Source organism: Emydura macquarii, unplaced genomic scaffold (assembly GCF_026122565.2).
Source record: "Emydura macquarii macquarii isolate MOO-44397 ecotype Brisbane River unplaced genomic scaffold, CSIRO-AGI_Emac_v2 contig_3451, whole genome shotgun sequence".
Lineage (NCBI taxonomy): Eukaryota > Metazoa > Chordata > Testudines > Chelidae > Emydura > Emydura macquarii.
This window is the reverse complement of record NW_027133588.1, coordinates 2103279-2120091: the sequence shown is the minus strand read 5'-3', so window position 1 is coordinate 2120091 and position 16813 is coordinate 2103279. Positions and strand designations below refer to the sequence as shown.

General features: G+C 46.7%; 1 protein-coding gene across 3 annotated transcripts in view; it reads right to left on the bottom strand.

The window, feature by feature from the left end:
• Nucleotides 1-1161: 1161 nt before the first annotated feature.
• The window catches only part of LINGO1 (leucine rich repeat and Ig domain containing 1), a 429045-nt gene continuing 413393 nt past the window's right edge, over nt 1162-16813 (bottom strand). For all 3 annotated transcript variants that reach the window (XM_067534637.1, XM_067534636.1, XM_067534635.1), the window contains one exon: nt 1162-5292. In XM_067534637.1, coding sequence (XP_067390738.1) covers nt 3439-5280 — 1842 coding nt within the window. In that variant the 5' untranslated portion in view covers nt 5281-5292 and the 3' untranslated portion in view covers nt 1162-3438. The remainder of the gene's footprint in view (nt 5293-16813) is intronic.

Here is a 16813-nt window from a genome sequence, read left to right as displayed (position 1 = left end):
TCACTGCCCGGGCGCGGCGCATGGGTAATTCAGTCTCTATGCTGAGGCCACCAGCACAGATGCTAATTAATGCCATTTGTGGTGGTGGGTTTTGGGTTGTGAACACATGTCCAGCAGAGGACAGGCACGAGACAGATCCACATCACCTAAGCCACCCAATGGCCAGGAGGCTGGAACAGCTGTCAGCCAGTAACTGGATATTTCATTGCAAAAGGCTGCATAGTCCCATACCAGGCCCCAGAGCGGGCCCATGCCCTCTGCAAATTAATGAATTAGTATTAACTCGTTAAAGAGGCTTTTCAATGTAAAGCTAAAGCCTGAAGCTTCAAAGCTTTTAAAGCTTCAAACGGTTTTTGCAGGGAATTATTCTGCAAAGGGGCGGATACTGCCTCACACAGTGGTGCCCCTCACTCATCAAGTGCTCAGCTCCCATGGGATGCTGACCCATTTAAAGTGACAGGACACTATTAATAATCTCTCCCACGCCTTGTGAGCCAAGAAATGCAGCCAGTCCTTTCTGAAATGTACAAATGAGAATCATATTTAATTAAATTCCTCCAGAGGCCTTAGATATTGGGATAAACTGAATGGGGGAAGGTCTGAACTTCTTTGATAAAGCTTTGTCTATTTTCAAAGCTTATCTTAAAACATATCTTTTCCCCTTGTCTCTGTGCTTCCTAATTTCTTTCTCCCTCGGTGGTTGCCCTTTGACGCTTTAATTTATTCACCACACAATGTCTTTACACCACTGCTTTCTGTAATTCACACCATAGTCTCGCCACAGTATTTAACTCTGCTGCATGTTCTGGGACTGCGCTTGTATGAGAGGCACCAAAATAAAGTTGCCAAAATCTGTCCCTCAGGAGGTGCTCTGAATAGAACCTCAGCACCCACAGAAAAGGGGCACCATTTGGCTCGATGGGATCAGCAGACACTGCTACAAAAACCTTCCGCCTCTGGTGCATGTGCACCCACCATTGGAATACATATAGGGACCATCACTCGAAGAACAACACACCTTCCATAGCACAGACTAGCGGGTAAACACCCCTTCTTCTTTAAAATTACCCAATTATAGCCAATGAAAACAGACACTGTTTCAGACCCCCACGGGGCTAATACCAGCATCAGGGAATGATGCAATTGTATAAATAGCCTTGGAAGGATTAGATTTTTTTTATCCATAAATGTCACTAAATGTCAATTTCACTGTACACATACAATAGGAGGAAAAATATTTTCATCAATAATAATCTAAATTTACAGATAGGCAAAGTAAGAAAAAAAGCAGCTTGGAAACTTAAAAGTCAAAATCCAGTGATTTAGGGTTTTGAATCAGGCTTGTTACAAAGGGACTAGTGAAGGGACCAGTAAAAACAGGTAGGGTGTGTTGATTTAAGGATATTTACATATTTGGACATATGATTTTGACAATTTGTGTTTTTTTGAATCTCTGCATCTACTGTCCTTAAATAATTGCTGACTCTGCAACTGAAAATGGAAATCACCAAAACTAGAGAAACATGGTTAAACCCTGTACTTTTGTGCAACTGTAAAAATTTTTAAAAAATAGATTTAAAAAAAAAGATAACGCTAAAGAAATGCTTAAGAATAAACATCACTATCAGCTGTCAAAATTATAAAACAGTAAAAACTGAATTGTGCCAAGCCCCTCTATAAAACGTTAGGTGCCCAGCTACTCACGGTGATGGGCACATAGAGCTAAATATATAGGTGAAATAGATAGAAAACAATCTGCATCAGCTCTACCCCCCCCCCCCCGCTGCTGTTCCCTACTTCTCACACTACCCTGATCTCATACCCCACCCCCCTTCTGTCACCAGCATTTTAATCTTCCAGCCAAGAGCTGCATGTTTGTAAGCTGACTTCCTAGGGAAATGGCTGAGGATGTCTGAGGATGCTTGAGAGTCTGGCTACCAGCTGTCAGAGATTAAAAATTTCAGCATGAGCCATTAGCAGCCTGGAGTTCAGGGGACCTGAATCGATGTCAAGGAGTTCCCTGCAACGGTGGGCATAGGTGGATGTGCTGGCTACCCGATTCTTTCTGGAAGTTTCTGGTGAACATGTGCCAGAGTACATGGTAGGTGGCGCAGCCTTTCCATCCGAGCCCCAGAGCCAACTTCTGCCCTGAGCTGCACGCGCATTGTGCCATTGAAGTCAATGAGGAGATGTTGCGTGGCTGTAACAGGACAGAGTATGGCTCAGGGAACCTCTCTCTCTGACTGCATCCCGCCCAGCTAGAAGAAGTCCACTCTGTCTGACAGCAGCATAGATACCATTAGTCAAAGCCCCAGGAATCTGCTCTCTGCACCTGAGTCTGTTCCTGCTTACATCTGTGCAAATCAGGAGTCATTCTGTGGAAGTCAATGGAGTTACGCAAGATGAGAGCAGAATGAGAGCCAATTGAGAGCAGGTCCAACTCTGTTACTCTCAGCTGCAGAGTAAGAGCTTGCTCCCTGCGTAACAGCAGTGGATTAATTAAATCCCAGCTCCCTTTCACCTGTTAGTCACAGGGAAACCCCAACTAGCATTCCCTGAAATGCCCCCGGAAAAGGCCTGTCTGGGAGACATTTCAGAGCAGTGGCTCCTAACCTTGATAGAATCTCCAGTCTTTGGTTTTAACTGAGTCCTAGTTTTACTTTGTCAATTATCAGAGGGGAGAAGGCCAGAAAGGGTATTCTGCTGGCCAGGGAATGGGCTGAGTCACAGGCTGCTTAGTGCGATATAGACACAGCAGATCTGAAATTCAGAAACTGACTGGCTTCCCCCAGGACTAACGGAAAAAGGGTGTAGAGCACTTTGAACCTCGATCTGCCCATAGGGAATGGCATCAGTCTAAGCGGTGACTATAAACAATTTGACACTTTTTATCTAAAAGGTAACACCAACACCTTGGGCTGAATGCTGGCTGGACTTATCCCCCTGGGAACTCCATTCTGAGACAATTAGAAACCACCTCCATGGAGAGAAGAGGAAGAAAAATAAAACCCACGCAGATACAGAACTGGACAGATCAAGAAGTCAAGATTTTGCATTCCAACTATCTATAGGAAATAGGGTGGGTTTTTTTATTTCAAGTTTTCATAAAAATCCATAATTATTTAAATCAAAGTTACAGAGGAAAGTTCGTAACTTTTTATTGATTTATTTTATTTTTTGTTTTTCTTTTTTAGTTTTCCCCTCTTGTAATTAGATCTGACCCCGGTGTCCGTCAGACTATGTCCTTACAAACACGGGAGTCCTGGAGACATCAGCAGAATGTGTTCCTGGTATAAAGAGGAGGAGGTGGTGATGGTGCAGAGGAGGTGGGGTTAGAATGAGAGGGGAGGGAGGGGTTCAGAGTAGGAGAGAGGTCGGTATGTCTGTAGCAACGTGGGTTTTTTTGTTTTAAAAAACTTATTTGCAAATTGCTTCAGGTTAGATCATTTTCATGTTGAACTTGCGCGGCGCATCAGCAGAGCTGATGCCGGCGTCAGACTTGCGTGGCACATACTCGATCTCGATGTTGTGCTTAGTGTTGCCTTTTCCCCGGCTCCATAGGAAGAGAAGCACCAGACAGAAGAGCACCACACCCAGGAAGGAGATGAAGCCCATGGTGGTGGCGATGATGAGAGTCTTGATGTCGAAGGGGAAAGGCACGGTGGCGCGCGTGCTGTTGGCGTCGCTCTCATTGGGTTGGTTGGAGATGAAAGCAAAGGTCTTGTTGGGCTGGTGGGGCCAATCCGGGGAGTAGCTCCGCACATGAAGGTGAGCCAGCATGGTGTCATTGCCGCCTGCATTGCTGGCGATGCATAGGTATGTGCCATTGTCCTGGATCTGGGCGTAGCGCACCTCCAGAGTGCCGTCGGGAAAGACGGTGAGCCGCCCATTGGTTTTGGTAGAGATGAGGTGCTTCCTGGGAGAGAGCCACATGATCATGGGGGGTGGATCCCCATCTGCCCGGCAGACAAAATGTACCGTGTGGCCCTCATCCACAAAGATCTGCTGTGGCTTGCGGTCCCGTATGCGTGCCCGGCGGCAGGTGAAATAGTTGGGCAGGAGCACGTCTGGGAAGTCCTTGAACTCCTTCCCCTGGACGAACTCAGGGGTGGAACAGGTGGGTTGCTGCTTGTTGAAGTTCAACCTCCAACGGCGTCGGAAAACCCAAAGCAGCCGGCAGTCACAGGCCAAAGGGTTGTTATCCAAAATGAGTGTCTCTAGGTTGCCCACTGAGTGGAAGGCTGACTCCTCCAGTGTGGTCAGCAGGTTCCCAGAGACGTTCAGGATGCGCAAGTAGTTGAGGCCTCTGAAGGCGTAGGGCTCCACCGTGGTGAGCTGCCCACCCACCAGCTGGATCTCCTGCAGCCGGAGCAGGTCGTGCAGCATGGAACCCTCAATGGTGAGGATGGGGTTGTAGGACAGGTTCAGGAACCTGAGATAGACTAAGTGCCTGACAGACACGTAAGGGATGGAAGTTAGGTTGCAGTGTGTGATGGACAAGGATGTCAGGTTCAATCCATAGAGGCAGTTGGACGTCATAGTATCCAGATAGGGCCAGTGAGAGATCTCAAGGACCTTAAGCCTGTATAGCCTCTTAAACGAGTAATCCCTGATGGAGTTGATATTCAGGTGGCGCAGCCTCAGCACAATCAAGCCGTGCAAGTGAGACAGCGCCTCCGTGGGTATGGAGGTCAAGTTGCATTTCTCCAGCGTCAGCTGCTCCAAGCTGTTGAGGCCACTGAAGGCCCGATGAGAGATATAGACCAAGTCGTTGTCCCCAACCTCCAAAGACTTCAGGTTGTACAAGTCCTGGAACATGTAGTCTAGGAGGATCACAATTTTGTTCTCACTAATGTCCAGCTTGGTAAGGTTGCTGAGTCCGGTAAAAACCCCCAAGGGGATGAGCTTGAGTCGGTTACTCCTGAGACCCAGAGTCCTGAGGTTCAAGAGGTTGTTGAAAGCCCCAGGCTCAATGGCACTGATAATGTTCTCGTTTAACTCCAGCTCCTCCAAGTGAGGGTAGTTGGCAAATTCATCCTGGTTGAGAGTCTTGATTCGGTTCTTACCCAAGTCCAGAAGCCGGGTCTCAGTAGGGATCCCCTCGGGGACAGCTATGAATCGCTTTCGATGGCACAGCACTGAACGCTCCTGGGCAGAGCACTCGCAGCGGGGCGGGCAGCCCGTGGCAGAGCCTGATAGGATGGATCCCAGCATCAGGAGGAGGATAGGCTGCCAGCAGGCCAGGATTGGGCTATGCATGCTCACCTCCCCAGCTCTCATCCTATCTCTCACCTGCAAGCAACACAAAAATAAAGGGAGAGGAAAGAACAGCAGCAAATATTAGCACACAAGTCCAGTGGAATGGCAAAAGTCACTTCAGTTCAAGTCAGATTGACCTGCAGTGCTGATATTAACTAAACGTGAAATACAAGGTCAATATTAGACGTCTCTGCTCAGTACATCCCTGATAGTTCAATACATGCAGCAGCCACAGCGATGCTATCATTCGCAGTATCACACGTACAGCCAGACACACCTGTGTTGCAGAGACGGTAGGAAAGAACAACATTCAAAAGAGCTGAACACGCGCACTTGAGTGACTGCAGTTAGACCTGGCATGGAGCAGCATTTCATTGACGGGGGTTAGTGCCAGTCCCCATACTATCCAACCGGAGAGCTGTCCACTTATCAGTCAGCTTTGTGCTTCCTCCCCCCACCCACGAGTTTTCCTCCCCCTCCTTGCTCGGATTTAATACTTGCCCTAGGAGCAGTGTCCAATTCTGCATCCTGGAAGGGTGGGACAATGGCATCTATGAGCAGCAGAGCTGGCATGTTCTGCCTACAGCCAACAGCCTCACCATGCTTTACCACTAGCTATGGGGCAAAAGCCCCTAAGTACCTGTTAGTTTCTGTATTTCCCCACAGACCAACTCCTGCACCCCAGCCTGGATTCTTCCTTATGTCTTCTCAGCAACACCCCTCCGCCCCTTCCCCCCAGTGGGGCTGTCTCAGAGAGCCTCTTTCCTGTAGACAGCAGCAGATTACCAAACTGTGGACACAACAGTTACCAACTAGGCAGTTGTGAATGTGGTTCAGTTACGTCAGTGCATTTGAATATTGCGCTCCAAGTCTCAAGTTCACAGGGTCTCTGCTCACACTGATCTTTGATATCCACATTGATTGGCAAAGGAGGTCAACACTGCTGCCCCCAGGCATGGCAATAGGCTGGGATAACACACTAATTAGTCCAGTTGGTTAACACAGACACCCCTTTCCTCAAAGTTGTCAGCTTTCTGTCACTAACCTGGCATGCAATGCCCATTATTATGATGGCAGTGTTGAGAGGTCCCAGGCCCTTACTGCTGCATGGACATGCAGTAAGAGCCAACAACTGTCCCAAAGAACTTACAATCTAAATAGAAGACTCATAGAATATTAGAGTTGGAAGGGACCTCAGGAGGTCATCTAGTCCAACCCCCTGCTCAAAGCAGGACCAACCTCAGCTAAATCATCCCAGCCAGGGCTTTGTCAAGCCACAGCTTAAAAACCTCTAAAGATGGAGATTCCACCACCTCCCTAGGTAACCCATTCCAGTGCTTCACCACCCTCCTAGTGAAAAACTTTTTCCTAATGTCCAACCTAGACCTCCCGCCCTGCAACTTGAGACCGTTGCTCCTTGTTCTGTCATCTGCCACCACCAAGAACAGCCTAGCTCCATCCTCCCTGGAACCCCCTTTCAGGTAGTTAAAAGCTGCTATCAAATCCCCCCTCATTCTTCTCTTCTGCAGACTAAACAAGCCTAGTTCCCTCAGCCTCTCCTCATAAGTCTTATAATGAGCTCCAGCCCCATAATAATTTTTGTTGCCCTCCACTGGACTCTCTCCAACTTGTCCACATAGAGCAACTTGTCCAAATAGAGCAGACAAGACAAACAGGCTGGAGAGGAAAGAGAAGGGAAGAGACTTGACCAAGGTCATGCTGCAAGTCAGTGGTGGAGTCAAGAAGAGAAGCCAGGTCTCCCGCTAGCTGCCCTCACTGGTGGGCGACACTGCCACTCACACTGAAGCTCTTGTAGATGGGTGCAATGGGGGTGGGGGGCATTTCTCAATCAAGTGGTTGTGCTGTACGACTAGGAGTGATGACAAGGCGTATAATATTATTTCTCACGGCAAAAGCCATCTGACAAAAAACACCCACATTGAAAAGCTTCTGTTGTTTAGGAGTTAACTGGCTTAAAACAGGTCTCTCCATCCCAGCCCCCCCGCCATCCGCCCGGTGCTCTGAGAGGCCTCTACCGGCTTGCTTTGCAGTCTGCTCAGACACAGCCAGGAGAACAGTCTCCACGAATGAAGGCAGAGTTCAGAGGCGAGGTGCACACAAAAAGGAGGGAGCTGGCCCGTTGGCCAGCAGCACCCATGACCAAACATGCTGACACAGCCTTCTGGCAGGAGCACAGCCTCCGAGCCCCCACCTCACTGTCTTCTGGGACGAAAGGGAGAGGCGGGGGTTGGAGCAGATGGGGCATGAGGAGGAAGTGAAGCCATAGCGGTGATGTCTTGGTTTACTTGTCCAAAGCTGCTCTTTGGCAAAATCACACCCACACCTCCCAGATCCTATTTTAAGCTCCTGAAACGATTCCGTTGCCTGCAGACAGAGCCTAAATACAACTGCCTTTTGAATGCAACGGAGCTGGAAGGCAGAATTCAGACCAGACTAGCGGATCAAGAACACAGGGAAAACCCATCTGGTTGACCAGACCATGTTGTGTCGAGGCCCAGAGATTGGCAGCTCAGAAAGGAACAGGCTCCACGTAGAACAGAAAGCAATATCCTCTTCTGGGCCAGATTCTCCACCACCCCAGTAGATTCACACATCTTTCTCCCCTCTTCCTGCCCCCTCCACCATTTAGCAGTGCCTCTCCTCACTCAGTCTCAATTAGCATTGGCCCCCTACCCCTGGGTTAGTCTAGACAAAGATCTTACTTGTAAAGTTCCCATCCCTCTTCATCACATGGGCCTTGTTTTTCCCAACCCTAGCCTCCTAATGGAGAACTGAATTGCACTGTCACTGGAATGTTCCTCTTGGACGGTACCAACTCTGCTCCTCTGACACACTTTCATCAGCACTTCTAGTAATTAGGGCAAGGGGTCTAGGAGTCCGAACTGCTGGATTCTACTTCTGGCTCTGCCACTGACTCACTCTGTGTCCTGGGGCAAGTCACTTAACCTCTCCTGTGTCTTAGTTCCCCATCTGCAAAAGGGTAATAATGATATTTACCCAGCTTTGCATCATGTTCAGAAATCATTGGGTAAAAGGCACATAATTTATAAGTACAATCATTAAGCTTTTAAAAGTGAAGGCTTGGCTTTTGGGGACATGGGCACGTGGATCCATTAGGCTTCTTTGAAGATTCCTGCCTCCAATCATGCCCCACTACTCTTTTTCTTTGTCACTACTCTTGGACCAGTCGGGAACAAAATAAGCGCAATATGGCTCCCAGCATCCATGTTTGCCTCTGGAATCCGAAGTGAAAACACTTGACAGTTTCTTTTTTTTCTGTTGCTTTTAATTACATCAGATTACAGAAATCCAGGGGAAAAAAAACAAACCTGACCTTTGGATGGAGTATTTACACTCAACAGCCAGTACTTGGTGTGAAAAAACAGAGGTGCAAAAGAGAAACTGGGAATTTCCATCCCCAAACTGGCAGCAGAATTGGTTTTACTACACAAGCAAATGAAACACCAGGGCAGTGCAAACAGAATCTACTCTACAGCCATGGGATCCACGAGTGTCCTGTGACCACCACTGCCAAGGCCTTCTTACTAACTAAACCTGCCTTAATCTTAGACCTTTTCCTTCTCTCGGCTTAGTTCACTTGAGGAAAGGATGAGAAAAAATGAACTTGATTTCTCCATCAAAGCAAAGTCCAGGAGAGAAGAATTTCAGATGGATTTTCCTGGCCAGTAAGGGAGGGACCCTGGGAAAAGTCTCTGATGAGAGACAGAAGTGAAATGGAGTTCTAGGCCTGCCAAGAACACAATGGGAAGAAGCCATAGGAAGAGATTTCTGTGTCAACCTGAAGTGATTTTAGCTTCAATCCTGGCTATCGCCCTGGAGCCAGCCCTTTCATAACTTTGGCTGGGAATGTGATGCCAGCCTTGGCTACGCACTGAAGCATCATCAGCATGACCACACAACACCAGAACCACCAAAGATTCTTTAATAGGTCAGGTCAGAGCTTTCCAATGCTGGCCTGGTGTTAATTACTTTGTCCCTAGGATCAGATCTCTAGTGATTCCAGATCAAAGTGATGCAACTGACCCTATTCCAAACATACACAGACAGACAGACAGACACACCCCTGCTCCTCTTCCCCCAGTTGTTTCCCCTAAGCAATGCCCCATTTGTAGCAAGCCCCAGCTTCCACACCATTCATCCAAAGGGCACTACTCTTGTCCTAATGAAGGTGAGTTGATCATTTCTCTTGTATCCATCCCATCCATTTGCAGAGAGTTGTTCCTGGTTTGCACCCTAAGGCAACACTGTTTAAGAAGAACAGACCATGCTGAGATCTGGGGGATACTGAACCCTAGTTTTCATCTGCAAAGAAGAATGCAGTAACTACTCCCACACAACCCTCACCTGACAGGTTAGCAGGAGACATCCCAAATCCACAACCACTTGCAAGGACTCTGAATAGTCTAGTGGCTCTTCCCTCCTCATTTCCAGCCCTCACTGCTCCAGAATGGAAGAGACAATTTGAAAGTTAATGAATGAAGGGAGCTGAGCTAGTGAAAAAACTTGGCCCAAGGAGACATTGAGCACTATATAAAGTTATTCAGGAGGAGTTATGGCTTTGCAAAGGCAGCTTATACCTTCAAACTATAAACAATCCCATCCCCTTGTCAGTGGGATGCTAAAGCTGCATGTCACATTGCTGCTGGTGTATTTATTTTTGTGTGTTGCTCAAGTTGTTATGAAGGATCAAATCACATTAATATCATACATTATATGTGCAACTACCACTGGCTTTGTTTATATCCATTGTTACAGAGACACTCAGCATTGCCTTCACTAATGCTATTTATGGCTATCGCTGAGTATACGCCACACATTAGTTTCACTGGTTCAGTTTAGAGCCATCATTATATATATCCTGTGCATTACTTTGCCTAACACTATTTATGGCTCTTGTATATACTCTGCACATTAGTTTCATTGCTTCTGTTTATATCCATCGTTTTACATAGATAGATCTCTCATGTATAACTTACTTTCCTTCCAAAAAAAATTTGAATATTTTTGCAAAATGCACGGATGAAAAGTGACGTGCAATCCATAAATGTATCAGTTTTCACCATCTTATAAACTAGAAACCCTATGACATAAACAGAAATGTCCTGGCCAAATTCAAACGGGGAATTAATTACAGTGTGCTCTACAGAATTCTTCCCACAGTTTCAATTTGATATTGTATTCTTCACCTCTTGCCCTAAATTGCTGTGTAGTGTTGCTGAGTGCTGTTGAACAGCTGATACGTTCCACCCTAGAGGTGACTGAATTTCAGGGGTGGGCAAAGTGATTCCAGTGTGTATATAATTTCTAAACAGCTTTGCAATTATTCCTAATGGGTTGATCTAACACTGAAAGATTTCCATTGGCTTCATTGAAAACTGGATCAGGCCACAAAGTGCTAAATAAATGTAGGATATTTATTATTAATAATCTTTCATAGCATAACATCAATATTGCCAACTATGCTGATCATGGGTTATAAATACTGGCCATGTTAGTTTCAATGGCCCGGCTTTTGCATATCCCAGAGATGAGACCTGAATCTATCCTGAAGGACATAATTGGCTTCTGATACTGGGACAATATCAGTGACAGCCAAGGGGCCTTTTGCCTCTGCCAGCTGGTGGCCAGACACTAGGGTGGACATAACCAATTCGCAGAGTCTTGGTAGTTGCACTTGTTGCAGTTTTGCCCTGAATATTCCTATAATTAAGACAAAACTGGGACCCTTGTTGAGCGAGGGGGCAGCAATGGTATCCCGGGAGCCAAAAGGAAGGCAGAACTAAAGGAGCCATGTCCTGAGAGTGAGTGGCTATCTAAATATCCCCTCAGGGCTCTTTTCACAGGGAGGGGGCCAGAGCAGGTCTTCTACCCCAGAGCACATTCCAAGGAGGCTAAACAAGCTGTTTTCATCCCTGTGCAATATCCATCAGGGATTTTTCTCCTCCAGATGTAAGGCGCTATTTATTTTGCATGTCTTCTTGAAAGATGTAGAAATCCCAGCTAACGTGCAGTCACGGTGATGGAAATAGGGCAGCAGGTACCACTCTAAAAAACCCTTTGTTGCATCACATCACATGCAGTGAAATTCATTTGCAAGGAATGTTTTGCAGTGCCATTGCTCAGAATGCACGCTTTCAAAATGCATGCACTTTCTCTTTAACCCTCATCCTTGTTAGTCTCTCTTGGAATCCAATTCCCTGTGCTCACAATCTTGCTGAGAAAGACATGAAAAAGCAAAACATTATGTGCAAAACAAAACACAGTCTAAAGGGTCTAATTACACTGAGATTGAAAAGACTTCACTTCATTATAGTGAGAAACAACATGCCTTATTTGGATATGTTCTTAGCTGAAATTTCCATGCTCACCCTTATAGACAACTGTTAATGCTGGCTTCAGACAGGTGCAGAAATGGGTGGGGTTGTTGTGGTATTTCAGTCCTAGCTCTCTCAATATCACAATCTCAGCTTCCCAAAGAATTCCTCTAACATGTGCCAAGTTCTTCCATGGTGTATATCTCCACCAGAATCAGTGGAATCACACCTGGGGTGAATTTGGCCTTGTATATTCATCCTGATTTGCAACAGTTCTTACATGGCAAACAGCTGTGGCAATGCGCCTTGCTTTTGGCTTGCAACACCACCTGTTGTTCCAGTCCTAGACACAACGGAGCTTTGTCAATGCACTTAGTTCAGACTTCCAACCTACCCACCCACTGCTCTCAAGCCTGAGGCCTTTGTACAGCTCCAGCACTGCGCCGCAGTCCGGACCTTCCATGAACTCCACCATTCAAACATCCTAGGCTTCTCCTGACCACAGATCCACTGGAGCGGATTTACACCAGCTGAGGATCTGGCCCTATACCGTACATGGTGATAGTTTGCTTGGTTAGGATGAAATACACCTGGCATCGGGGAATGATTACATTTTCTTTGCTTGAGCCTTCTCGTAACTGCACAATAAACCTTGGGCATGAAAAACGACAACAGTCACCTAAGCCTTCAGTGGCAGAATTGAAGGCTTTGATGGCCAAGAGTTAAAAAGATGAGCAAACGATCAGTGAACAAAGCAAAATCTGCAAAGAATTAGACTAGACAAACCAACTTACATAGAATTTTAAAGTCTAGACACACCTCATGTAGCATTAGTTCTAGGCTAAATTTAAATCCATGATAAATACAAGTCCTGACAAAAACACCTGTAATGCTAATAGCTGAAGCCACATGAAAGGTCCAGGATAAAGGCAAAGAATAAACTGAAAAATACAGAGTGAAGATGAGCTTTAAATCACTTGTTTCCCTTTTACCTTTGGACATTTCAGAGCAAAATTCCAAGGTTAAGCTGGTGATGGAAATCCCCTTCTAAAAATCAAGATTTTTGCATGATCCAGTGCAATTACTGGACACGCTCAGTATCATCCCCAGTGCTGGAATCCCTCCGCACTGCTGAATGATCTCAAACCTGAGCCACAGCTGTTGATTTGCCAACCCCTGTTCTATTGCGAAGCCTGCCGTATTGGGGCATTTAATCCAGAGGATGTCTTTCCATTGACTCCAAGGCTTTGAACCAGGTTCAGACACAAGGATGTGTCATAGCATGAAGAGACATCTGTTTCAGCATGCCTGCATCTGATCCCTGGATGCCCTGTTGAGAAGGAATTAAGCAGGATGCCCCGTCTGGGATTTTGCAGTACGCTCCCCCAATCGGGTGATCGATTCTGATGCTTTAATTAAATGTATGATTTTTGAAAGAGGAAAAACAAATAATGAGAATAATGGGGATGCTGGAAGCGGCTTGTGGAGCTAGGGACATTGGAAGGGGAAAAAGTCTGGGATGAAGGTGTAAGGGGGTTTTGCAAGGCGTGGGGCACTGCTGAATTTACTCAGTGAGAGAAAAATGAAATGAACAGATGTGCCCTCTTTGGCACATGCCTGATTCCGTTTGCCCTGTACCTAGGGAGTCACTTACACCAGAGCCAAGAGAGTGTAAAATGCTCCCATAGTAAAGCGCCTCATGGGGTGGATGAATGCAGAGCAATGGACGATCAGGATCCAAACACAGTGACCTCACACTGTGCAAACTAAAGTCACTGGGATCACACAGGGTGTAAAACCAGTGTGAGTGAGAGGAGAAATGCCCCCAAGAAGATAACTGCCCAGGTACATGGCCCTGCCCTGATGGGTGGCGTGTGGCCCAGTTCATAAATTGCCCCTGGAAATATTGGTTAATCTAGCAGATGTAGAACACGTTGACCTTTCCTGGGAAGGGGCCAGCACACCTACAAGGAAAGAGTCTGGTCCAGGTAGCTAGATGGGGATTTCTCTATGGTTTGGACTGGTTTCTGTTTTCCCTTTCCCTCACTGCAGTTTGCTGACTGAGGGCCTGGAGAGAGGCCTTTGCTGTGTCTTATGTAGTATTCCGCTGTCTTAGGGTACGTTACACAGCCCCTGGCAGCAAGGCTCAGAGTCCGGGGCTGATGGACCAGAGCTCCCGCTACAATGCTAAAAACACCTGTGCAGATGTTGTGTTTCAGGCTGGAGTTCGAGCGTTGAAACCCACCCTGAGCTCGAACATTTACACAGCCAGATGTAGCACAAAACCTGGGAGCCCCAATCTGTTGACCCAGGCTCTGAGGTTCACTGCTGCAGCTGCCAGCTAATGTGTAGCTGCAGCTTTAAAGGTCTAATAGAGATGCTGCCCCAGAGAGAGGGAACGTGGCACCTCGCATCATCAGTCACACCTGTGCAAAGCAGGCACCAAGTGCCACCCTGATTCTGATCTGGGTATGTCTGGTACAGGTTCCCCAGGTATAACTGACAGTGAGCCACCAGGTGGCTGTGAAGTAGCCTCACAACAGCCAGTGGGTGACTGTATGGGAGAAAAAAAAAAACCCTGGCTCGTTATGCTGTGATGTTGTGCACACCTTTATGTCAGCTCTATTTTGCATGATGTCACTTTCTGCGCACATAACGCTTCCTTCGCCATTGTCTGTGTGACTGTCCTTACCTCCCATGTAGTAGTATAATCAGTGCGGATTTCAAACTCATTTGACCATCCCAGGTCCAAAGGTCAATCTTGAATGGTATTGGGCTCATGTTAAGCATAGGAGAAAGGGAGCTGAGAGAAAATCCCCACCTCTGCCTCCCTGTATTGAGGATGAAGGGTCAGTTACACAGCTGGTGTGACTCAGCGTGGTACACAGATGCCTGTGCAGCTACACTATTTACACCAGCTGAAGACCTGGGCCAAAGGAAAAAGTGGTAGAAGACAAGGGGGGGGGGGGAGGGGAAGAGAAAGAAAAACAGGGCAAAAGTGGATCAGAAAGAGGGAAAGGGAAAAGCAAAAATGAAGAGATTGCAACTTTTTCCCAGAGAGGGAGAAAAATGCTAATGAAAAATTAAGTACAATGGGCCTGCTCCTCAACTGGCATAAATCCACACAGCGTCACTTGGGCCATACCTGTAGCATCAACAATTCCCCGTTGGTGCCAGCCTATAGGTATTTTCGGACTAGAAAGGGTGGGGAGTGATGGGGTTAATTCTGATCCGGCATTTACATTGATGTCAATCAGGAGTAACAGTACTTAAGTCAGTGTGATGCTCTCCATAATGAAAAGCACAGACTACCCTGTAGCTAGAAGAAAACACAATGTAGCAAAAATAAAACAACTGAAATTGCCCTTAGGGGAAAAAGAAAACACAAGGGTTTAAAACCCCAGGAAAATACAGTTCATGGGCTTGGATTTGTTTCACAAACCCAGTGTGCAAGGTTCATAACTCCCCAGACTCCCTGGAGTTTTGCCTATCCCTGTTTATGGGAATCTCTTTATGTGACTTAGTTATTTTTTTGCAGAAGACATCACTGTGTTATTCTATGTGCCATCCCAGCCTTGGAACCGTCTTGTTATCGCTCAGTGTTCAGAATCCTGGAGCCAGAAACGTGGCCTTCTCTAGGCAGAAAGGTATAGTGGGGAGGGAGGTTTCAGCTAAACTGACAGAGCAAGATTCTTCTTTTTTTTTTTTAAATAAACAAACAACAAAATTTCAGCATCAGCTAATAAAAACACCTGGTAATCATAAATTATAGTACATGCGACGTCCACCCTTGGACCAGATGCCCGCGAGAAACTCTCCAAGGATCTCCAGTGACTTTGGGAAACACTTTCTGAGCAAGAAAATAATGTGTCAAAGTCAGTGGACTTTGCTGTGGCCTAGCTGGATGAGTCCTACAGCTCAACGGGGTGAGTTGGTGGCTCCCACTGCACTGAGAGGCTGGGCGTGTGAATGCTGGCACTAGCGCACAGAATGCTGAACTGGGAGCAGAACTGGCACAGGTTTTGACTGATCTCTGGATGTTTGGTGTATAAATAAACCCCACAAACAAGGATCTCAGATTTAGCCCTCTCGCCTCCTCCCAGCTGCACCAACTCAATCAAATTTTATTGAACTTGACTATGTTTTAGAGCTAAAGACTCCAGGTTGACAAATAAATATTTAACAGCCTTTCCTGCTGGTAAGAGAGTTGCTTATCGAGACCCCAGGCTCGGCGCTAAGTGTTCCTGTAGCTAACTGCAAAGCAGCAAAACAAAGGGAAAAGCTTTAATTTGCCAAACACGTCTATCTCTGTTTCCGTCTCTCTCTATCATTCTCTTTGCTTCCATCATTCATTTGCTCGCTCGCTCGCTCGCCCTCCCTCCCGCCTCCGCCTTCTTTTCCATCCAATATTATTATATGTAGCCGGCTGACATCTGAAAACAGGCAGCTAAAGCGAATGCAAGAGGTGTGTTGGGAGTCAGTTAACAGGAGCCGGTGAAGACCACACCGCACCTGACTCCAGAGAGGGTAGGCTAAATGTCACATTTTGGCTGCAGGATGCCAGCACTCAGAGGATTAAACTGGAGTCATTCAGGAAATTTCCAGCTCCGATCGGCCTGCTTTTCCTCTGCTGACTGCTTCCACCCTGACACCCACTGCCTGGTGTTCTAAAGTCCATACTGAATTTACCCACTGCTGCTCTACGAGCCAGCATTCAACAGAAGAAGCCCCCCTCAGTAAATGGTAGAGGTTCTCCTATCTCCCCTTTATATCGTTCCGTCTTTCTTCCTTCTAGTCTCCCTGCCCTTCGCTTTCCCCACCTCCCTCCATTATCACCTTGAATCTAACAAACTCTTTCATGTAAAAGGAAAATGTAAACAAATTAACCTAAAACTTAGAACTTCTCAATGTCATCTCACTAGTGGCAGAGAGACAGGCCCACACCATGGGAAGGGAAAGATCTGGTGACAAGAGCTGAGAAGAAGGGGCATCTGGTGGCTAAGGTACTTGATGGGGGTCTCAAGAGATAGGATTTCTATTTCTAGCTCTGCTGGTGATCTTGGGTGGGTCATTTCACCTCCCTGTTGCCTCAGTTTCCCCTCCTACCTTTTGTTCGTCTTGTCTACTAGACTGTAAGCCTCTTTGGGGCACAGACTGCCTCTGACTTTGTGTTTGTACAGCACCTAGCACAACAGGGC